General features: G+C 42.2%; 1 protein-coding gene across 1 annotated transcript; it reads left to right on the forward strand.

Moving 5' to 3' along the window:
• Window positions 1-641: 641 nt before the first annotated feature.
• Window positions 642-24,016, forward strand: peli2 (pellino E3 ubiquitin protein ligase family member 2). The gene is made up of 6 exons (XM_064953767.1): window positions 642-957; window positions 8,189-8,318; window positions 15,558-15,659; window positions 18,367-18,564; window positions 18,846-19,034; window positions 19,246-24,016. The coding sequence occupies exons 1-6, from the start codon at window positions 881-883 to the stop codon at window positions 19,822-19,824; spliced, it is 1,275 nt and encodes a 424-aa protein (XP_064809839.1). The 5' UTR covers window positions 642-880; the 3' UTR covers window positions 19,825-24,016.
• The last annotated feature ends 721 nt before the right edge of the window (window positions 24,017-24,737 follow it).

Raw genomic sequence — 24,737 nt, forward strand, 5'->3', positions numbered from 1 at the left:
GTCGGTTTAGTTCAGGCTTACTCTGGGCAGTCATTCAATATGATGTCAGTCCGAGCCCGGCACCTCGATTCGGGCCGATTAAATCAGTCCCGGCGCGCCGGAATAGGGTCGCGTCATCATTGCTAGCTGGGTCCCCTTACAGACACATCCAGGCACGCCTGCCAGCCTAAAAGAATCATGCTGCACACCGAAAACTATTTTAACATAGGAATCCACCTGGACCCCCTGCCCAGAATTGGACAGGTTTCATCTGTCGGTGAGTTTCGAACGTTCTGTTCTTTCAAAATGATGTGGAAAAAGGAAGCTGTGATCCCTTTATGAATTTCCAGATTGTACTCTTTGTTTACATAATAGAAGGTGCCGCCTCATATCTAGCCATGCCCATCATGCGATGTAGACAAACAAGGGAAGTCTGTTGTCATTTGTAGAATTTCGTTGAATTTTTTTTTAATAGAAATTAATAGATTAACAAAACAATATTCAATCTAGATATCAGTATACATCGATAAAGTGTTTGATCAATAAATGGGTTTTTTAAAAGTGTGGAATGTGTCTAAAGTCCCACACCCCTATATAAAGTAAAGGACAACTGAATGGTATGGTCCACCCTCTGCTCCTGGCTGTTTTTGGATCTGCTTTTAAAGCGGATTGAACCACCGAGTTGCGTTAACTACGACCCTTACAAAACAACGTTTTTATTCCATTAATTTAAAAGGGAAGACTGCTCTATATAGTCGTAAATACGTATGCAACGAGATATACAGTGAAATGGCAGTTGCGTACACTCTTTGTAGGGAATCCCTTGTGTTTTTTCCCTCTGAATTTGAGAGAGTGCATTGAGACCGAGAGGTGCCTGCTATCCATTGAAGCAAGAAGCCTCATGTTTTCACCAAGCCAGGAGGAGCAGTGCGCCCCTACAAAAGACCCCATAAAATACGGGGAGTTGATAGTATTAGGGTAAGTTGAAGAAAAGCTTACGTTTAGTGAGTTCCAAAAGTGTTGGTATTTTAGAAAGTCAACAAGTTAGCTAGCTAACAATTTTTTTCCAGCACTGAAAACACAGACTGGAGTTAGCTATCTTCGCCGTGAATAAAATGAACGCTTTAGTTACTTCGATTAAGATGGTATAGGAAACGTTTGTTTACATAGGTACACTGCTATCGTTAGAGGCCACAGAGAACTTGACTCGCCCACGTTATCAGAAATGTGTAACGGTATAGTAGCGATCTGTCTTCATTTACTTTTTCGGAAACGGTATAAACGTTCTATTTATTTACAACGTAACCCACAATGCATTTGTAGATTGTGGTGGAAGGATTTGAGATAATAGTACATATGAGTAAATCACATAATTCCAAACCTTGCAACAGTGTTCTTTTAGCGCCTGTGTTGTATATTTTTGTTCCAATAAAAGTTGCTCACAAGTAATGACTGGATTCAGGGCGGATGAGGAATTCGGAAGTGGCGATTTCCCCCATCCCCCCCAATCCTAACTTTTTTCCTAACATGTTGCTTTGCTTACGTGATATAGTCATCTCTCATAGCATCAGAGTATGCTAGTGTTTCCACGCGACTTTAATGAAGGCTTAGGTTAATATAGGCCTGCTTCTACGTCCCCAATTTTAACCCTCTTTTTATTTTTTATTATTGGTAAACATTTTTCATGTAAACTGATGAAGCGACAATATAGTCTTTGCAATGTTTTAGTGCTCACAACTTTTTTTCGAACTGACAGGAGCACTACCCACAGAAAAAAAGTAATCAACTATGTTCTCAATCGATTTAAATTCCATTTAGGGAATTTAAGACTCCTTGATTAATCTCTTACTGACATGTTTTCGGAACATCCAAAACACAAGTGGACATGTTTGTTCTGTTTATACAGAATGGTTTTGTGCATCCTAAATTGGTTTCCTGCATTTTACACAATCCAATATGTCGTCTCTATTTAGAACAAAAAGTCAGCGAAAATGCTCACTGTCATTAAGCTAGGTAAGATATAATTATTACATATGTTTGTGATTAACAAGACTGAGCTAAATCAAAGGTAATTCAATAATAAATAATTAACTAATTGCCTAACAAATGAACCTTATATTTTTGTTTGACATGTTTTGTGTCATTGGGAAAAGCCTCTATCAACCCTTGACAGTTTGGAAATCAACGTTGGAGGTTTGTTGTTTTCAAATAGAATCTGGCTTGTCCAGTGTCTGCTGCACAGAGAGAACAAAGTGTTGTATCTGAATAAAACACCTCACCTCAATCAGACGGGTGTTCCCTGGCTGTCTGACCCTGCTGAGATCCCTGTCACCATCTGATCCTCTTAAAATGAGGATTGACAAATAATTCCTTTGGTGTACATTTATACATTGATTCTATTATTGGACAATATAATGGTTCCATAATTGAAATGACCATTATTCACAGATCCCAGACTGTAGATTTAAGCTGCTGTCCTGTTGCTACTGTAGGTCTACCCATCATTCAAAATAGAACTTGTTAATATACAGTGCATTCGGAAAGTATTTAGACCCCTTGACCTTTTCCACATTTTGTTACGTTACAGCCTTATTCTAAAATTGATTAAATACATGTTTTCACTCAATCTACACACAATAGCCCGTAATGACAAAGCAAAAAAATGTTTTTTAAAGTTTTTGCACATGTAATAAAAATAACAAATGGCTTCTTTATATAAGTATTCAGACCCTTTGCTATGACTCTAGAAATTGAGCTACACACAATATCCCATAATGACAACGCAAAAACAGGTTTTTACAAAAACACATATTTTTTTACATTTATTACAAATAAAAAAACATACCTTATTTACATAAGTATTCAGACCCTTGCTATGACACATGAAACTGAGCCCAGCTGCATCCTGTTTCCATTGATAATCCTGGAGATATTTCTGCAACTTGATTGGAGTCCACCTGTGTCCACATGCGCTTTTCTGGATTTTTGTTGTTGTTCTCTCACTCTCACTGTTCAAATAATCCTACCATTAAAATTATAGACTGATCATTTCTTTGTCAGTGGGCAAATGTACAAAATCAGCAGGGGATCAAATACTTTTTTCCCTCACTGTAAGTATGAAAAGTAAATGTAATTACCTAATTCCTTAAATGAAGCTAACCAGACGGCACCATGTAAAAAATATTTTTACTTATTTACGGATAGAGGCACATTAAAACATTCCAACATAATTTACAAAGGAAGCATGTGCATTTTGTGAGTCCGCCAGATATGAGGCAGTAGGGATGACCAGGGATGTTCTGTTTATAAGTGCATGAATTGGACCACTTTCCTGTCCTACTTAGTCTTCAAAATATAACAAGTACTTTTGGGTTTCAAGGAAAATGTATGGAGGAAAAAGTACATTATTTTCTTTAGGAAAGTAAAAGTAGGAAAAAATATAAATGGTAAAGTACAGATACCCCCAAAAACTACTTAAGTAGTACTTTAAAGTATTTTTACTTAAATACTTTACACCACTGGATAAAACCAATATTAAACTCTTTGACCTGAATCCCTACGGTGAAGCATGGTGGTGGCAGCATCATGTTGTGGGAATGTTTTTCAGTGTCAGGGACTGGGAGACTAGTCAGGATTTGAGGGAAAGATGAACGGTGCAAAGTAGAGCATACAAGACGTGTTTTTTAATAGCCATTCTCACACGGGTTTGTCTTAAACTGGTGGTGGCATAGATGCTTTGCCTGGCAGCGGCCCGGCTGGGTGAGTGGGTCTTAGGGAATGAAAATAGGGATTGATCAGGATACAGCCTCTGCCTCTCCTCAGTCCCCTCTCTGTCTATTCATTGTGCCTGTGGGACTGAAGCTATTGACTGCATTGTGTGAGTCTCCTAGGAACGGCTCTGTGAGGGACGCTTGTATTCGACTGGGACTTCTCCGGGTAGGTGGAGCACAGACCTCCAAACCACCAATACGGGAGGGTGGTGACTAACTGTAGATGATGTCTGCTGTTGAGGATGAACCAGAAATGTTGTTGTACATTGTAACAGTTTGGACTGGTTGTGACCTAAAGCCCCCTCAACTCTGTCACAGTGACTAGGGGAGTGCGGATGACTATTTCCTGTGAATGTCAAGGCTGGTGGACTGGGATGCTCAGTCTCTAGTCTAATCCCTGCTATTATCCAAAGGCAAAATCCACTATCTGTCTGGCCCAGGTCAAAAGGGAGAAGGATTACAATAGCTACAGCACAGATGCTGTCCCAGCTAATGCAACGATGAAGATGGCTCCAGGTGACATTACACACTTCACTTCCTGTCCTTAAAGATTGATAATGGGCTTGTATTTATGTACAGTCTTCCCATCTGACCCCAAACGTCTTAACTGGAGTGGGGGAGAGATGTTATGGCCCAGTAGCATCAAGCTAGCGAGAGATCAACTTTTATGTCACATGCTTAGACTACACCTGTTTACGAACAGTGAAATGCCCATCCCAACAATGTTGAGAAATAGAAGACAACCCAAGGAATACATACACAATGGGTAACGATAACTATTCACAGGGTACCGAGTCGATGTGTGGGGGTATGAAGTAATTGAGATGTGTCCATATGGGCAAAGTGACTGGGCAACAGTAGCAGCAGCGTATGTGATGAGTCCAAAAATAATTAATGCAAAGGCTGGTCAATGCACATACAGTCAACTCCAAAATTATTGGGACAGTAACAATTTTTTTTGTTTCGGTTCTGTACTCCAGCACTTTGGATTTGAAATTCAGCTTTCATTTGAGGGTATTTTTTTATCCATATCAGGTGAACCATTCAGAAATTATAGCACTTGTTGTACATAGTCCCCCCCCCCCCCCTCGTTTTAGGCGACCAAAAGTAAGACATGCTAACCTCTCACCAATACAATAACAGGGGAGGTTAGCATTTTGGGGGTATGATATTTGTGCGTCTAACTTTCTGACTCATCATTATTCACTATTCATTCATGATTATCCCTAATCATGGTAGCACCTAGGCTTTGGCGGTATACCGTATACCAGGGTATTTGAAAATAGCGTCAATACATTTAGAAACTATACATTTTTATATTATTAGCTACTTTTTAAGTAAATCCCTGCAGTCAATTTGTATAATATGTTAGGAGTTGAAGATTTCGTTCTTCATTTCACCTGTCATATTATGAAGCTTACTCTAGTTCCCCAGAACAGTTGAGTCAGTCATTTGTTTGTTTGTAGATGGCACAACTGGAGAAAGTGGGAGCAGGTGAGTCCAGTTGTATATAGACACGGGTCGCATTTTGTATTGATAGTCAAGTTTATTTTATTTTTTTGCTTCGATAGAGTGATCAGGGACCTGCAATTATAGTTTTCTTTCACAGATGTACAACGCTATTTGGCTGGCAGCCACACATGTAAGCTAAGTGAGCTTACAATAATACATTTTAAAAACTATGCATGGCCATCTTATTTCTGTTTATCATAGAAAGAATGCCATTTGCATTTCTTAAAGATAATCTTGCATTTTACTGGAGAATATTTGTATTTTTTATTTATTTGACCTTTTCTTAACTGACTTGCCTAGTTAAATACAAATTCTTCTGCCTTGTTCAGGGGCAGAACGACAGATTTGTACCTTGTCAGCTCGGGAATTCGAACCTGCAACTTTTCGGTTACTAGTCCAACGCTCTAACCACTAGACTATGCTGCCGCCCCATGTATGTAGTCCGGCTACACATCAGACAGAGCGCTGTCTGCTGATAGAATACCTGTTCCTGTATTCTTATCCAAGTGGAGAAGTGTAACTGAACCACAAATTGAGTCTGATGCCAAGCAGAAATTACACAACGCAGCAAGATCATTCTTAGCCTGGTGCAGGTCTACAATTTTGTTTCTGGTGTCCTTTGACAGCTCTTTGGTCTTGGCCATAGTGGAGTTTGGAGGGTGACTGTTTGAGGTTGTGAACAGGTGTCTTTTATACTGATAACAAGTTCAAACAGGTGCCATTAATACAGGTAACGATTGGAGGACAGAGGAGCCTCTTAAAGAAGAAGTTACAGGTCTGTGAGTGCCAGAAATCTTGCTTGTTTGTTGGTGACTAAATACTTATTTTCCACCATAATTTGCAAATAAATTCATTAAAAATCCTACAATGTGATTTTCTGGATTTTTTTTCTCTCATTTTGTCTGTCATAGTTGAAGTGTACCTATGATGAACATTACAGGCCTCATCTTTTTAAGTGGGAGAACTTGCACAATTGGTGGCTGACTAAATACTTTTTTCCCCCACTGTATATGTATAACTTTATGAGCTGGACTGCATGTCTTTGCTATTAAAAAACGTTTTTTTACTTACCTAGTAGCCTCCATGAAAATTCGCTATTACTTCTGCAACTTTTGTTAGCATTCTGCTAATAGATGCCCAATGGGCTTTTATGCATTTTGTTGGCGCACCCTTGTGTACTAAACCGGTAATAACGTAAAACCTGGGATAAGAGGACAGGACGATATGAACATCTGGATACTGCCCAAACCCTACAAGCGTCCACATAATGTAGAAGTGTTTAGAAACATTCTTATTTAAAATAAGTGACTCCAAATGACACTACAATATTTAACATTTATTTTTGTGTACAAAATAATCTGAAACGGCAACATCTATGGATGAAAATAACCTCAAAGTAAAGCTGACACTCTGCACTTTAACATCATAGTCTGTTATTTAATTTCAAATCTAAAGTGAGAGCAGAGCCAAAACAACAAATGTGTCACTGTCCCAATACATTTTGGATCTCACTGTAGTCTGGGTAGCTATTTAACATTATAGCCATCTTATTGCTTGGGGGTAGAAGCTGTTCAGTGTCCTGTTGGTTCCAGACATGGTGCACCGGTCCTGCTTGCCGTGCGGTAGTAAAGAGAACCGTCTATGATTTGGGTGGCTGGAATCTTTGGAGTTTTTAGGGCCTTTCTCTGACATCGCCTGATACAAAGGCAATGGTATTGACTGGTACCAAGGACAATAACTGCTTTAGAGACACGTGGCTGCCGAAGGCAAACAGAAGAGTGCAATTGATCCTGCCTGCTTGTGGGCTGATCACTGCGGTTGTGACTTGTTTCATATTGATGGTACTCGTGTGCAGTCAGTCAGTGATGGCAGAGATAACATATTCCCCTGTGAGAGGGTTGTGTCGAGCAGACCAGCTCTACCCTGTTCTGACTGAGGCCATGTGGTTGCCTGGCTGTGGGGACAGGTGGCCTGGGCAGGACAGAGGAGTATGGGGGGTGGGGGGGGGTAGTCGTCGCTTGCTGCTGTTGCATCAGTGTTGTATTAAGGGGGCTTTGGGGATTACAGTGTAGTGGTTTGTTGTTGTTTAGCCCATTCACTAATTAAGATAAAGGTGGTTGACTTATTTACTTAGTGAACATAATTCATTCTGAAATACTGTGATCTCAGTTTGTGTCAGTCTGAACTATTTTATTTGCAAGATCATTGGGTGTGGGTGATAGGCCTGTGTTGGATGGGAGGAGAGCATGGGGTTTCCCAGCTGTGGGGGCCAGCTGGTGGAAGTAATTGTTTTGGAAGGAGCGTCTCCATTCACCAGGCAGACCAGGCTTGTAGTAACAGCAGACAGAGAGAGACTGGGCATCACAAGGGTGCACCAAGATGTAATTGTGAACCACACAATTGTTATGATGAGGCCATTTTGTCCTGTGTTTTTAAGAGTCAGCCATTTCAGGTTCCAAGTTATTGTGACAAATACGGTAGAGCTATTACGCTGTTGAACCTTCAGGTGAGTCAGAGAGCCTCACCAGTCTGGACAGTCCTGTAAAGGGCAGCAGGAGACCTGACGTACATTCAAAGCTCTGCTACAGGCTAGTGTAAATCAACAGCTCGAGCTACATTGTGGCTAGCTTAGACAGTGAAAGCATTTAAAGTGCGTTATGTAATAACTCAGTAATAATCCAAGGTGATGCTTATATCACAAATAAAATGAATGTGATTTCTGGTGGTGGATTAATGAAAGTGGATACAAATGGCCCTTCTCTAAAACACCAAGAACACATTTTATTATTCATCGCACATTCCACATTTCCAGACACGCGTGCGTGTTCTGTAACATATTCTCTAAGACCTTTTCTCTCCTGGAAGCAAATGTTTACCCCCTTGTTTCAAATGTTAAACTCACATCTTTCTCCTCTTCTTTCTGACAGGTACAATGGCTCCCTCCCAAACGGAGACCGGGGCAGAAGGAAAAGCCGCTTTGCCCTGTACAAGAGAAGCAAAGCCAACGGTGTTAAACCCAGCACCGTCCATATCCTCAACACACCACAGGCCAGCAAGGTAAACCAGGAACCTAGCCTACTCATGTAGTCTATTCATGAATGAACTAAGTAATTGGTTGGATTAATACTTGATGAGTTCTCATGAATGTTATTACCCCACTTATCAAGTTGATAGTCTTTAAAAAAATATATTTTTATTTTTACACACAAATACGATTTTTCATGTGTCTACGTTGGAATCCCAGTCAAGACAATATTGCTGCTCTATTGATAGATCTGTAACATTTACTACACAAAAGCTGCAGACTGCAGCCAGTAAACTGCCCAATTCTGTATATGTCTGCCCTCTTGCAATTGGTCTCCTAGATAAATCAAGCACACATTTCAGAGCACTTCTCCTTTTTGAAGTTTGCATCTTCTGGCTTCAGGCCCGAGTCTGGGTTGGTCTCCCACCCTGTAGTCTGACTGTGAAGTCTGCTGGCTGGTTGCTCTTACTGGGAGAAGGTGAGGCGTTAGCTGATAAAGGCTGTGTAATCTCTGACGGCCTGTTTACGTTACTGTACTGTGCTCTTGTCTGTGCTGTTTCATGAGGGCTGACCCAATTTAGTCGATTGTTTGGTCGATAGGCTGTTGGTCGACCAAGATTTCTTTAGTCGAGCAGTTGCAAAAAAGGAACGGCGTACCAGACACCTGTCTGATTCGTTTCTGTCTGAGTGGACTAATCCATTGTGGAGGCCATGGGGACGGCACAGTCCATCACTCTTAAGACATGTCCTACTGTATTTGTATATGGTTAAGGACAATGGTGCAACACTAAAAATAATATTATTTTATAACAAATGTGCTTTCTAACGTTTGATAGCTGTCGCTGTCTGCGGTTCTGAAACATCAGTGCGATGTTGAATTAGTGCCTTTTACCGGACCATGTTGCAATGTGGATAATAGCAAAGTTAAGCGGCATATTGATGTTGAGAACAATGTGGCAGAGGCAGCAGTGGAGTAAGAAGACGAGAAAACAGCCCTTGCCTTAATTGTCTAGGAAAATTGAGGAGCGGAAACTCCAACTTTTAATTTGGTCTATAAAAAAATAGTCTAAACTGTTAAATGTGCCTGGCTTTTTAAATTATCCATATATATACAGAGTATGTGCACACACCTTCAAATTAGTAGAGTTGCTATTTCAACAACACTTGTTGCTGACAGTTGTATTAAATGGAGCACACAGCCATGAAATCTCAGACAAACATTGGCAGTTAAAGGACCTTACAGAAGAGCTCAGTGACTTTCAATGTGGCACCGTCATAGCATGTCACCTTTCCGACAAGTCAGTTTGTCAAATTTCTGCCCCGCTAGAGATGCCCTTGTCAACTGTAAACGTCTAGGGGCAACAACGGCTCAACCGCGAAGTGGTAGGCCTCACAAAATCACAGAACGGGACCGCTGAAGCAAATTGTCTGTCCTCGGTTGCAACTCTCGCTACCGAGTTCCAAACTGCCTCTGAAAGCAACGTCAAAACAAGAACTGTTCGTCGGTAGCTTCATGAAATGGGTTTTCATACCCCAATGCATAATGCATGCCCCGAATGCCCCAATGCATAATGCCAACTGTGAAGTTTGGTGGAGGAATAAGGGTCTGGGACTGTTTTTCATAGTTCAAGCTAGGCCCCTTAGTTCCAGTGAAGGGAAATCTTAAAGCTACAGCATACAATGGCATTCCAGACGATTCTGTGCTTCCAACATTGTGGCAACAGTTTGGGGATTGCCCTATCCTGTTTCAGCAGGACAATGTCCCTGTGTACAAAGCATGGTCCAGACAGAAATGGCTTATCGAGATCGGTGTGGAAGAACTTGACTGTCCTGCACAGAGCCCTGACCTCAACCCCATCGAACACCTTTGGGATGAATTGGAACGCCGACTGCGAGCCAGGCCTAATCGCCCAACATCTGTGCCCAACCTCACTAATGCTCTTGTGGCTGAGTGGAAGCAAGTCCCCACAACAATGTTTCAACATCTGGTGGAAAACCTTCCCAGAAGAGTGGAGGCTGTTATAGCAGTAAAGGGGAGGATCAACTCCATATTCATTCCAATGATTTTGGAATGAGATGTTTGATGAGCAAGTGTCCACATACTTTTGGTCATGTAGTGTATCTCCAGAGAAGACAGATCTTGCTAGTATTGGCAGTTTGAGTGTTTGTTTAATAGTCTACTGATTCAGTGAGCATCAAGCCTCACAAAATTGATAACATTTTTTTTAAATTAAACCAGGCTCTCTGGTGTTATTTATTTGGTGTTTACACTTTCAAAGTGTCAAATTCTATTAACAATAATAACCCTCCTTGTTGTTATCATTACTATTATGATCATTATAAGAAGCAATATCATTAGTAGGCTTGGTATAGCAGCCTAGTATAACCACCGCAGGCCTTAGAGCACGTGCTGTTTATTCTTAGTCCCGTAATTTACGTAGGCCTATATTTCAATACTTATTTTTAAATAAAATAACAAAGTGACCCTTGAGTAATTAGCGTAAACAATAAATAAACTGTTCTGTTTTGACAATTTGCATTCGAATCGTCCCTGCAATATGCAACTGTTCAGGGAAGTCAGGAACCAATACATGCAGTCAGTCAGGAGAGCAAAGGCTAGCTTTCTCAAACAGAAATTTGCATCCTGTAGCTCTAACTCCAAAAGGTTTTGGGACACTAAAGTCCATGGAGAACAATAGCACCTCCTCCCATTTACCCACTGCACTGAAGCTAGGTAACATGGTCACCACCGATAAATCCATGATTATCGAAATTTCAATAAGCATTTCTCTATGACTGGCCATGCTTTCCTCCTGGCTACCACAACCCCGGCCAATAGATCCGCCCCCCCCGCAGCTACTTCCCCGAGCCTCCCCTGCTTCTCCTTCACCCAAATCCAGGTAGCAGATATTCTGAAAGAGCTGCAAAACCTGGGCCTGTATAAATCAGCTGGGCTAGACAATCTGGACCCTTTCTAAAATTATCCGCCACCGTTGTTGCAACCCCTATTACCAGTCTGTTCAACCTCTCTTTGGTATCGTCCGAGATCTCTAAAGATTGGAAAGCTGCCACGGTCATCCCCCTCTTCAAAGGGGGTGACGCTCTAGACCAAACTGTTAGACCTATATCCATCCTGCCCTGCCTTTTCTGAAGTCTTTGAAAGCCAAGTTAATAAACAGATCACTGACCATTTCGAATCCCACCGTACCTTCTCCGCTGTGCAATCCAGTTTCCAAGTTGGTCACGGGTGCACCTCAGCCACGCTCAAGGTACTAAACGATATCATAACCACCATCGATTAAAGACCAGTACTGTGCAGCCGTCTTCATCAACCTGGCCAAGGCTTTCGACTCTGTCAATCACTGTATTCTTATCGGCAGAGGGCACAGTCCATCACTCTTTTCTCAAATGACTTCCTCGCCTGGTTCACCAACTACTTCGCAGATACTTCGCAGAGTTCAGTGTGTCAAGTCGGAGGGCCTGTTGTCCATACCTCTGGCAGTCTCTATGGGGGTACCACAGGGTTCAATTCTCAGGCTGACTCTTTTCTCTGTACATATCAATGATGTCGCTCTTGCTGTGGGTGATTCCCTGATCCACCTCTATGCAGACACCATTCTGTATACATCTGGCCCTTCTTTGGACACTGTGTTAACTAACCTCCAAACGAGCTTCAATGACATAACACTCCTTCCATGGCCTCCAACTGCTCTTAAACGCTAGTAAAACCAAATGCTTGCTTTTCAAACGTTCGCTGCCCGCACCCGCCCGCCCGACTGTCATCACTACTCTGGACGGTTCTGGAATATGTGGACAACTACAAATGCCTAGGTGTCTGGCTAGACTGTAAACTCTCCTTCCAGACTCATATTAAACATCTCCAATCCAAAATCAAATCTAGAATTGACTTTCTGTTTCGCAAACAAAGCCTCCTTCACTCATCTACACAATAGCTTCCAATACTCTACTTGGCAAATTGGATGCAGTCTTTCAGTGCCATCTGTTTTTTTACCAAAGCCCCTTATACCACCCACCACTGCGACCTGTATGCTCTAGTCGGCTGGCCCTCGCTACATATTTGTCGCCAGACCCACTGGCTCCAGGTCATCTATAAGTCTATGCTAGGTAAAGCTCTGCCTTATCTCAGCTCACTGGTCACGATAACAACACCCACTCGTAGCAATCGCTCCAGCAGGTATATCACACTGGTCAGCCCCAAAGCTAACACCTCCTTTGGCCGCCTTTCCTTCCAGTTCTCTGCTGCCAGTGACTGGAATGAATTGCAAAAATCGCTGAAGCTGGAGACTTACATTTCCCTCACTAACTTTAAACATCAGCTATGTGAGCAGCTAACCGATCGCTGCAGCTGTACATAGTCCATCTGTAAATAGCCCACCCAATCTACCTACCTCGTCCCCATATTGTTTTTATTTACTTTTCTGCTCTTTTGCACACCAGTATCTCTACTTGCACATCATCATCTGCTCATTTATCACTCCAGTGTTAATCTGCTAAATTGAAATTACTTTGCTACAATGGCCTATTTATTGCCTTACCTCCTCACGCCATTTGCACACACTGTATATAGACTTTCTTTTTTCTATTGCGTTATTGACTGTGCGCTTGTTTATTCCATGTGTAACTCTGTTTGTGTCGCACTGCTTTGCTTTATCTTGGCCAGGGCGCAGTTGTAAATGAGAACTTGTTCTCAACTAGCTTACCTGGTTAAATAAAAAATGCATGAGGCTGTTTTTAGTCTTTGCTGTAATAAAGTCTTAAACAACAGACTTTCTGGTATGCTTTTAATTTATTTAGTGTTTACATTGTTCCAAGTGGTCAGAAAAAAATGATATTGTAATCTATAATATGCATGCAGTGCTTGTTTCTTGCCTTCTTTGTCTTGATCTCCAGTATTTTCCACAACTTGTCAAATTTGTTCCACAGAGCAACCAGTGAACATTCTCCCATTTCAAGTTTATTTGTAACGTCCTCTTCATGTGTTCGGAGTTTGTTATAACCTATTTATTGATATGCTATAAGTCAGACCTTATTGGTCATGTGCATGTGATCCATACTTGTCACGTGAAGAGAGCAAGGGTTGAGGGAATAGAATGTTTTTCCTAAGCAAATGAGGGATTTCAGTAACAAAACTTTTCAGTCAAATGGCTGTAATTATGTTGCAGCTTCAGCAACAGCTTGACAAACACTTGATGTTCTGTGGTGGTCGATGCAGCAGGGAGGAGAGACCGACAACGGGTCACAGTCATTTTTCTTTTTTTACACAGAGCAGCAAGTCTGGGCCTGGCATGAACAAATTAATTGCGGTCGGGCTCCCTCTAGTCATTTGTGTCATTATTTCATCAAGCATAGCGCTTAAAGCATCAGACGAGCTCAGTGCATATAGTTGATTTGATTAAAACAGACAGGATGTGTCTGGAAAAATGCATGTTTTAAAATTTCAACCAGATTCTCATTCGACAAAGAGTCGGAGACAGCCCTACATGACACACCACATTAGAACAAGTTAGGTTTATGTAGGAGGTCATGTACTGTGTTTTAAATTGCTGGGGCTTTATTACCCCCCTTTCCCTCTGCTATCACCCTGGTATCAGGGCCTGTATTAAGCTTGGTTTAGCGGGTGAAGTGAGGAGGAAGTTGTTGCAGTTGGCTGATCTTCCGCTCACAGCTGTAAACAGAGATGAAATGGCTGTTCTTTCTGGCAGGCCAGAAAGGGAACCTTGTTTTGAAATTCTCCGTTTTGTGGCCCTCCGTAGCCTACCACTGGTGTCAGTGAATGAGTTCAACATACCTATCGTCCTTGAGCCAGCACAGAGTTCTATTTGAGAGGGCAACTATTATGGATATCCGTGTGTGTCCCCCGATGCCTCCTCTCACTCAGCAGGAATGTGTTTTTCACTCAAGACACACACGCCATGTGAACATAATGAGAAAGCTGACTGACTGAGTGAGTGGGGCTATGCACACTCTAGTAGATAATGAGGATCTCTGCCATTGCCAGACTCCTATTCAAATCCTGCCCTGCTCTCTAATCTGCCCACTTGATCTCAATTAGAGGGGTGTGTGTGTGTGTGTGTGTGTGTGTTCCTTTGGGTGTTCCCTAACATACGGTTTAGGCTACTTCGTTCTCCAGATCTCATTTGGTTGCGTGGGACTTTAGCACTGGATATGCGGAAATCCAAAAGGAGAACCAAATGTTCTGTTGAAAATGTTAACTCTATCATGGTTTCTTACTCCTGCAGACCCCAGTAGTGTGGCTCGTATTCAGACCGTGCCTAGCGTAGTGGGAGGGCTGTGACTGAGAGTATAAACTGTATCTGAGCCCAGACAGACACCGGTGGATGGATGTTAGCAGTGTGCTTTGTGTTAAGACAAGCCCCTGTATGTCTTGCTACAGGATCTTTTTTTTATTTTTTTTAAACTTTTTTTTTTCTGCAGCTGCACAATACAGCAATCGTGAGTGACCCACTTTTACCTCTCCCTTGCTCACGTGATGGAGCTGTTAGGGGAAATGGAATTTAAATTCCGATTTAGAGTGGCTGGGCTGGGCTGGGTGGCGGCAGGGCTGGGTTGCTTGAAATGAATCGCCCTTCATGAAGCTCAGCTCAGTGTTAAATCACAGGAACACTGATCCCTACTGTTCCGTTCTGAATATTACTGTCCCGACTCCTATTTGTTTTTGTCTTCTACCCCCTGTTAAGACTAATCAAATGGTTACCTAACCAAACGGCTAATCAAATGGCTACCCGGACTATTTGCATTGACCCTCCCCCCCTTTGTTTTTACGCTGCTGCTACTCGCTGTTTATTATCTATGCATAGTCACTTTACCCCTACCTACATGTACATATTACTTCGACTAACCTGTACCCCCGCACATTGACTTGCTACTGTTACCTACCGGTATTGTTATTTTGTTGCTCTTTTATTTTTTACTTTAGTTAGTTTTGTAAATATTTTTCTTAACTGCATTGTTGGTTAAGGGCTTGTAAGTAAGCATTTTATGATAAGGTTTACACCTGTTGTATTTGGCACATGTGACAAAACATTTGATTTGATCACCTTTTTATAACACTGAAGAAGCCCTTTGTTTCAGTAGGTTTGTATGATTTCATTAGTAAGGAGCTCATACATTATTGTAATTTGCAAATGACTTAATATCCTATTAAGAGTTTCAATGTAAGATAACTGTCACTATCAGTCCATTATATGCATGTGTGGAATGCATCTTTTGATCTTCTGCTGTTGTTTCAGGCGGTGAACTGCAAAGGGCAGCACAGTATTTCCTACACTCTGTCCAGGAACCAGACAGTAGTGGTGGAATACTGCCATGACAAAGACACAGACATGTTTCAGGTAAGTCCACCCGTTTTAATATTCCAGATCCATTGGTCTAAATTTATCAGATGTACATTTCATTGTCCATTTTACTGAAAACCCTCAAACCACAAGTTTATAAGGCAATCTGCTTAGTAATATACATTTCATGTTAATGCGTTTTTAACCAAACTCTGGTCTGCTTTATTTAAATCTTTAATGAAGTCTCTGTCTTCCTCATGGAATTGTTTGCTACGAAGCTGGGCAGTGTTTCTATAGCACTATGGTCTCTCTGTGACCGTCTTTCCCACTTTCTCTTCTCCTCACTCTCCTTCCCTCAAGTGAACACATGTTCTGTTCTGCACGCTGTTCTCCCCCTAGCGTTAATCTACAGCACAGAGACCGCTCCACTCCCACCAGGGAGACGTTCTACTGCTGCAGGCGCGCTTTACATTCTAACCTTTTATTTTAATGGGTCTGTGTCTGCAAATGGCAGTAAGTAAAAAAAATAATAATAATTGCCAAACGTTGGCCTACTAAAACAACGTTTGACACTTCAGACAGTTTGATCTTCAACTCTACAAACTGAAAATCGTATTAGTAAGTCGCGATACCAAAATGATGAACGTGGAAAGAAATTAGGGATAATGTTAGCACACCAGCTGTGTCAGAGAACCGCGAATCAAACCATACCGGAGATAAATGACGAGCTGGGTAAGAGATGTATCGAACATTTAGAGATTAGTTCATGCTTTCTTAACTTTTACTCACAATTATACATTTTGGAATTCGCTGGTAACACTACCTTATTCAAGACTTTCTTTTAGAACTTAGATATTCCCACAGTTGAACCTGAGATACTGTAGCTGCTGAATTGGAAGAACATTTCTCTGTAGAAGAGATTATGTTGGCAATTAAATCTATGCAGTGTGATAAATCCTCTGGGCCCGGTGGATTTCTTAACACATTTTCTCAGGTCAACTTTTTCCTTTCTTTGCATTCCATATTTGAGGATTCATTCTCCTCATATTTTTTTACCCGGCAGGTGGCCTAGTGGTTAGAGCGTTGGGCCAGTAACTGAAAGGTTGCCAGGTCGAATCCCCAAGCTGACAAGGCAAATAAAAATCTGTTGATCTGCTCCTGAACAAGGCAGTTCCTAGGCACACTGTTCCTAGGCAATCATTGCAAATAAGAATTTGTTCTAAACTGTCTTGCCTAGTTAAATAATAATTAAAAACCAATGAGACAGCTTTCTATTATAAAAAATATGTATTGCATGTTTCATATAGGCCAATTTCTTTATTAAAATGCGACGTTATAGATGTTTGCCCACCGTTTTGAATCAGTCCTTCCCTCCATTATCTCTACAGATCAAACTCGGGGTGGCAGGTAGCCTAGTGGTTAGAGCGTTGGACTAGTAACCAAAAGGTTGCAAGATCGAATCCCTGAGCCGACAAGGTAAAAATCTTATCGTTCTGCACCTGAACAAGGCAGTTCACTCACTTTTTTCCTTGGCAGTCATTGAAAATAAGAATTTGTTCCTAACTGACTTGCCTAGTTAAATAAAGGTGAAATAAAAACTGGCTTCATTTTAAAATCCTCTTTTTTTCAACATTGAACATCTTTATAATATACTTTATAATCCCAATTCATCTGACGCTCCAGAGATGTTTGATTAGGTGGAATGGGTTTATCTTTTCTATACCCATCTTCAATGCTCTTACTGAGGGAAGGAGGTTGTTGGCCAAGATCTCGCAATACATGGCCCCATCTCTCAAACAATTTGGATTTGATCCAAATGTTTTATCCTGGATCAAAGTCCTTTACTCCTATGGCTGCAGTACGCACAAATAATAACCTTTCATCCTATCTTCAACGTGGGACAAGACCGGGTTCGTCAGCAGTTTGCCATCACAAACAAGCCTTTAGCCATAGCAATACGTTATAACGCCACTATCAAAAGTTTTCCAAGAGGGGGCTTAGAGAATAAACTCTCACTATGAGGATGACATGCTATTATATATATATATATATATATATAATAGCATGTCATCCTCATAGTGAGAGTTTATTCTCTAAGCCCTCTCTTCGAAAACCTTTGATAAATAGGATAAGTTATAACGCACTATCTGATAATTTTGCAGGTCTCTTAATTTTTTCCTGGAAAATGTCTGGTTTTAGGGTGGGGCTTTGTTGGAGCATGTGGGGGGGTTGGTTTGGGTTCGATCTGGGAGGAGATCCATGTGTGTTTTTCCCTCTACTTGTTCTGTCTGTATAATCATCATTAAAAATGCCACACAAAAAAAAGAAGAGGAATTTTAAACAAGGACAAACGTTGAAACAAAATTAAACACTGAAAAGCATTTCCTTTTCTGTGTGAAGCTCAAATTGATCTATCATTATTTAATCAGTATCTTATTGTATTACAATGCATATAAATTCTATTGGTTTGTGACCTTGTTTGATTAAACATAGCATCCTTATCTAGCTGATGAAGGACTATATGTTGAGACATTCACTGTTCATCCTGGCTATGGAGCATTCATTGACATCCTCTCATTCATTATTATTATTTTATTTATTTTATTGTGCGATCTCTGGTGCTGGCAGCATCTGAGCCTACTGTTTTTACTATTTATTAAGGAAATAGCCCATGAACGCAGGCACTGCTCTAAAAACAAACACGTTCTAAACCCTAATGGTGCAGGTGTCTGTTGTAACCTGGGCTGACTATATTGTCCTGCAGATTGGCCGCTCCACCGAGAGTCCCATAGACTTTGTGGTGACGGACACTGTGTCTGGGGGTCAGGAGGGAGAGGAGACGCCCATCACCCAGAGCACCATCTCGCGCTTCGCCTGTCGTGTCGTCTGTGAGAGGGTCCTGCCCTACACCGCCCGCATCTATGCTGCTGGCTTTGACTCCTCCAAGAACATCTTCCTGGGGGTAAGACTGGGCTCACGGGGGGCTGTCCCAGGGTTAGGAAAGTCCCCTGGGTTGATTGGTATTCAGATTTTCTTTATTAGCATTTTATGACAATAATGCACAATGGAACACTTCTAGCATGTTTTTACTTTCTCATGTTTTCCTCCTAAGAATCTAAGCCTGGTTCGCAAGTGCTTGTCTGGCGTTCTAGACAGAATAAACTAGATTAGCACACAATTTATACTAGCACCAGTGTTATGTAAGCCCACTACTGTTTGACTTTCCCCTTGTCTTATCCTCAGGAAAAAGCCGCCAAGTGGAAGAACCCGGATGGTCACATGGACGGGCTGACAACCAATGGAGTGCTGGTGATGCACCCCAGGGGTGGGTTCACAGAGGAGTCCAAGCCGGGTGTATGGAGGGAGATCTCTGTGTGTGGGGATGTTTACACCCTGAGAGAGACCCGTTCTGCTCAGACCCGCGGCAAACTGGTCAGTAACACGGATGATGTTCCACCATTACCCTAATTGAAATCTGTTATTTAGGTAAAATAAAGAACCATTAACAAATATCAGAGCATTCAACATCATACCGTATACTCTTAAAAACGTAGTTTCCATAGACTTAGTGCTCTAACTCAACTGTCAGTGTTGAGCCCAGTGTAACCTAATGGAGCTGTGTGTGCTGCGTTGCCCCCTGCAGGTGGAGTGTGAGAGCAACGTGCTGCAGGACGGTTCCCTGGTAGACCTATGTGGCGCCACCCTGCTGTGGCGCACAGCTGATGGCCTCTTCCACACACCTACCCAGAAGCACCTGGAGGCCCTGCGGCAGGAGATCAACGCAGCGCGCCCACAGTGCCCTGTGGGCCTCAACACCCTGGCTTTCCCCAGCATGCAGCGCAGCCGCGCCCTCTCGTCCCTGGAGGACAAGCAGCCCTGGGTCTACCTGGCCTGTGGCCACGTGCACGGCTACCACAACTGGGGCCACCGCTCAGAACAGGAGCCCAGCGCCCAGCGGGAGTGCCCCATGTGCCGGACCGTGGGCCCCTACGTGCCGCTGTGGCTGGGCTGTGAGCCCGCCTTCTACGTGGATGTGGGTGCCCCCACACACGCCTTTGTGCCGTGCGGACACGTGTGCTCAGAGAAGTCGGCAAAGTACTGGGCGGAGATCCCTCTGCCCCATGGCACCCACGCCTTCCACGCCGCCTGCCCATTCTGTGCCACCCAGCTCTGCCTCACCCAGGGCTGTGCCAAGCTCATCTTCCAGGGCCCCATTGACTGAGCTGCAGGGCCCTGGGGTGGGGGAAAGAACGAGGCAGGAGGGCCAACATGCTGTGAAACTGTTCAGACTATTTAGTGCTTTGTTTTTTATCACCGACTGTAAAGGGGAGGAACGCTTCACAAGGTTGATGGTGTACTACAACAGTGTGTTCCACGTTTCCGTGGAGATGTGCCTGAAGGCAGTGGTCCATTACACAGTGTTTGGTTTGGGCTTCTGGTCCTCTCGATGGCCGCTGGCGTCGTGTACACACAGCGATGTGGACCTAAGGCACAACCACAGAAACCATCATACTCTTTAGCTGCCAGCCATCAGCTTTCAACTCAACTGAGCTAACTCTCTGGACTGTGCAAGCTAAAATGGCTGCTCATTTCAAGTAGAAGGTCTACAAAACGTGTTTATCGATCATAAACTCCAAACGGATTACAGAGAGTAGGTTTAGTTAGGGTATGTGGGAGTTGGGTGGAGTGGGTTCATGGTGGGCCTGAGGTGCATGATCTTCACAGAGCCAGACAGCTGGACTGTTGGCTGAGAGGAGGACAAAGTGAGCCAGCAAGGTTCATGGGTAAATAGTTAAGTGCTCCCCATTGGCTCCTCAGCTCTTATCTGGTTTTTAATGGTATCCAGAACATTTAGCCTTTCCAGAGGTGAGCTGAACTCTGCTCTGTTCAGAGAACAGGTCCTTAAAAGAAAACAAGTGTTTTTCTCTCCTCTTGTAGAGAGATATATTCCAGTGCCTGGGGCTCCCAGTAAAACCCTGGGAATATTTTTACTAAATGAAAAAAGCTATTTTGTTGAGGGTTATTAAGGGAGGGGAGAGTTTTACATAAAGTATAAAGAAATTTAACCCACATAATATTTTCCATCTTTTTTATTCTTTGTTAAGAAGTATTTTACTACACTGAGGTGTACAGTTTTTTTTTATTTTTAATGAAAATGTTAATATATTTTTATCTTGTGTAACTATTATGTGCATGTAGGTTGGATCACATGGGTGTGCTTGAATGTGTCAACACTGGCTCATACGGAGACATTAGTCCCTTGACGTAACCACCAAAAAGCAACAACAGGCCACTGGCATCAACCTTCTGGGTCATGACAATGAATCTATTAAAATACCTATTTTCCTCACCATTGGCACGTTAGCCTAAATTATGCAATTGCTTCGCTGAATGGCTAGGTCTGTTCCTTCTTAATATACTGTAAAACTCTGGTGTCTCGTGATATCAGTAAGGCCTTTGTCAACTCTTGTGAAATAGATTAACTTTTGGAAGTGTAACTCACTCACACATCAACACACACCTGTGAGCTTTCTTTGGTCTTGTCCCACACTCAGTGTGCACTGTTGAATGTGTAGCTTTATCTCATGCTGGGGTTTATCCAATGATTTCTATGCTCCCAAACCTGGGCACAGTCACTGCAGCATTGATGGATTATACCAAATATAAAATAAGTGTTTTCTCTCTGATGCAACAACTGCTTCCTGCAACGCAAAGTGTTACTGTACGCAAATTAAAAACCTAACTGCTTTTGTAGAATACAAATCTAGTTCAGGATTACAGTCATAGCTATTTGTTTGTACTCATTATCACAAGGATAATAAGGATATTATCATGTGCCAATGCCAAATTTATCAAATCCAATTGTGGAGATGGATCAAGTAGGCCAAATGCGTATGAATGGATAAGAAATTATGTTGTAGTTGGGCTGTGCGTTGGAAATTAGTTGAAACTAAAGAATTTGAATCACATCAAATGGACTCTTTGTCGATGCGGGCTAGTTTGACTACCCATGTATGTAGAGTGTAGCTCAACATATAGTACCGTTCAAAAGTTTGGACACCTACTCATTCAAAGACATCAAATATTTAAATAACACTTATGGAATCCTGTAGAAACCAAAAAAGTATTAAAGAAATCTAAATATATTTTAGGTTCTTCAAAGTAGCCACACATTGCCTTGATGACAGCTTTGCACACTTTTGGCATTCTTTCAACCAGCTTAACCTGGAATGCTTTTCCAACAGTCTTGAAGGAGTTCCCACATATTCTGAGCACTTGTTGGCTGGTTTTCCTTCACTCTGAGGTCCAACTCATCCCAAACCATCTCAATTGGGTTGCGGTCGGGGAATTGTGTAGGTCATCTGATGCAGCACTCCATCACTCTCCTTCTTGATCAAATAATAGACCCACTAAGCGCAAACCAGATGGGATGGCGTATCGCTGCAGAATGCTGTGGTAGCCATGTTGGTTAAGTGTGCCTTGAATTCTAAATAAATCAGTGTCACTAGCTAAGCACCATCACACCTCCTCCATGCTTCATGGTGGGAACCACACATGCGGAGATCATCTGTTCACCCACTCTGCGTCTCACAAAGACACGGAGGTTAGAGCCAAAAATCTCATATTTGAATTCGTCAGACCAAATGACAGATTTCCACTGGTCTAATGTCCATTGCTCGTATTTCTTGGCCCAAGCAAGTCTCTTCTTATTGGTGTCCTTTTAGTAGTGGTTTCTTTGCAGCAATTTGACCATGAATGTCTGATTCACGCAGTCTCCTCAACAGTTGATATTGAGATGTGTCTGTTACTTGAACTCTGTGAAGCATTTATTTGGGCTGCAATCTGAAGCTGGTAACTTTAATGAACTTCTCCTCTGCAGCAGAGGTAACTCTGGATCTTTCTTTCCTTTGGCGGTCCTCATGAGAGCCAGTTTCATCATGGTGCTTGATGGTTTTTGCGACTGTCCTTGAAGAAACGTTCAAGGCTCTTAATTTTCTGCATTGACTTACCTTCATGTCTTAAAGTAACGATGGACTGTTGTTTCTCTTTTGCTTATTTGAGCTGTTCTCGCCATAATATGGGGCGGCAGGGTAGCCTTGTGGTTAGAGTGTTGGACTAGTAACCTGAAGGTTGCAAGTTCAAATCCCCGAGCTGACAAGGTACAAATCTGTCGTTCTGCCCCTGAACAGGCAGTTAACCCACTGTTTCTAGGCAGTCATTGAAAATAAGAATTTGTTCTTAACTGACTTGCCTAGTTCAATAAAGGTTAAAAAAAGATATACAAAAATAAAAAATATGGACTTGGTCAACTGATTGGCTCAAACTCATTAAAAAGTTAAATAATGGAATTACTTTCCAAGGCATACATGTTAATTGAAACGCATTCCAGGTAACTACCTCATGAAGCTGGTTGAGAGAATGCCAAGCGTTTGCAAAGCTGTCATCAAGACAAAGGGTGGCTGCTTTGAATAATCTCAAATAAAAATATAACACTTTTGGTTACATGATTCAATGTGTTCTTTCATAGTTTTGATTTCTTCACTATTCTACCATGTAGAAAATAGTTCAAATAAAGAAACCCTGGCATGAGTAGGTGTCTCTAACCTTTTGACTGGTACTGTATACAAACCACCACTGTATTAATGGGTAAGAATAGTGAGTATCATGATCCTGAGATGGTAAGTGTTCTTACTGTAGCTATGTACAATTTGCATAATTAATGAATATGTTGTAAGAGAGCTATTCTTTTCAGCTACACTGAGAAGCCAAATAATATAGTGACATATCACGTGTGTCTCTACAATGCACATGGGCTCAGATACCGTACAGAATTGGTGTGTCCTCTCCTTTGTTGGTGGACTGCAGCGGTTCCCCCTCCAGTCTGGAGGGTAAAGACATGACCTTGGTAGTATGAAGCTAACAGTAGGACAGATGTGGTGACATAACAGGTGCTGAGTAGCAGTGTAAAGGAAGGGTATCTTACACTAGTATTCCCCCCACTCTGCCCAGTCAGTGCTGACAGTACGCAGATAAAGACCCTGCTCTGGAACAGCTGTAATGTAGCACAAACATTCCCCCCTGAACACTTGGGAGGCATAGCTGTGGGAAGTAAGGGTGCTGAGGGTGCTGTAGCACCCCCTGAAAAATCAGAATGCAACAAAAAACTAACAATGTCTCACTAAAGTAGTGCACTGGGCCTTTACCAGTCCTGTGACAGTGAACCGATGTAGCACGTCTCTGAAAGAAATGCAGCACCCCGTCCCCAAACATCTTCCTGCTGCAATGGTGGAGGGGTCCTGTTCACTCCACGACCTGTTCAGTGCATTTTGTCTCTGAACTCTGTAACCAGGTCATAGCCTGCACTGATGCTCCCAAAGCCTACTTGCAAAAAATAAAACATTTGTTTAAAACAATGTTTGCTTGTCTTTGTTTGGTTTCATTTCTGTGTAGGATCTCACTACACGTTAGTCTTTCTGTTCTCCAGGGGAGAGCTCAGACAGTCGAGTCAGGCTGACACCAAACTCCAAAACTTCCTTTGCTGTGGACCACGTGAGTTGCATCAGCCAAACTAGACGCAAGCAGTCCCCAACTACCACTAATTATGCAGTCGCGATTTCCACATTTGGGAAATTCGCAGGGGGGCCTGCATTGTAGGAAGGCAATGGCCGAGCCTCATTGGATCTCCCCTGCCAGGTAAGTATACATTAGTATTCCTACAACAGTATGAGCCAACTGATAATCATGTGTGAAGGTTATTAGATAGCCATTGCCTATATCTATGATCAAAATCACTTCAATTGTAAAAGGTAAGGCTCACATTTAGGCTACTAAAGCCTTTTTGAAAGATAATACTCAGGAACACATGTAAGTTAAGACAGGCTTTGTAGAATGGTGACCATGTTAAAACACCGTGGGAAGAAGATTCCAGTCCTGGTTGACAGCAGTCCCAAGCAGGCTGGGATTCTCTGGCTCCCCCACAGGATAACAGGCATTACTGCATCTCACGGAGGCTTTCTTCATAGTTGCTGACATGTTGCATCATTCCCAATCTTCATACAAGCATATGTAAATAAAGTTGGCTCTATAAAAGTTAAAATTTTAGATAAGATGGAGAAAAGATTGCAGCTTTCTTTG

The sequence above is a fragment of the Oncorhynchus masou genome, chromosome 32, assembly GCF_036934945.1.
Source record: "Oncorhynchus masou masou isolate Uvic2021 chromosome 32, UVic_Omas_1.1, whole genome shotgun sequence".
Taxonomy (NCBI): Eukaryota; Metazoa; Chordata; class Actinopteri; order Salmoniformes; family Salmonidae; genus Oncorhynchus; species Oncorhynchus masou.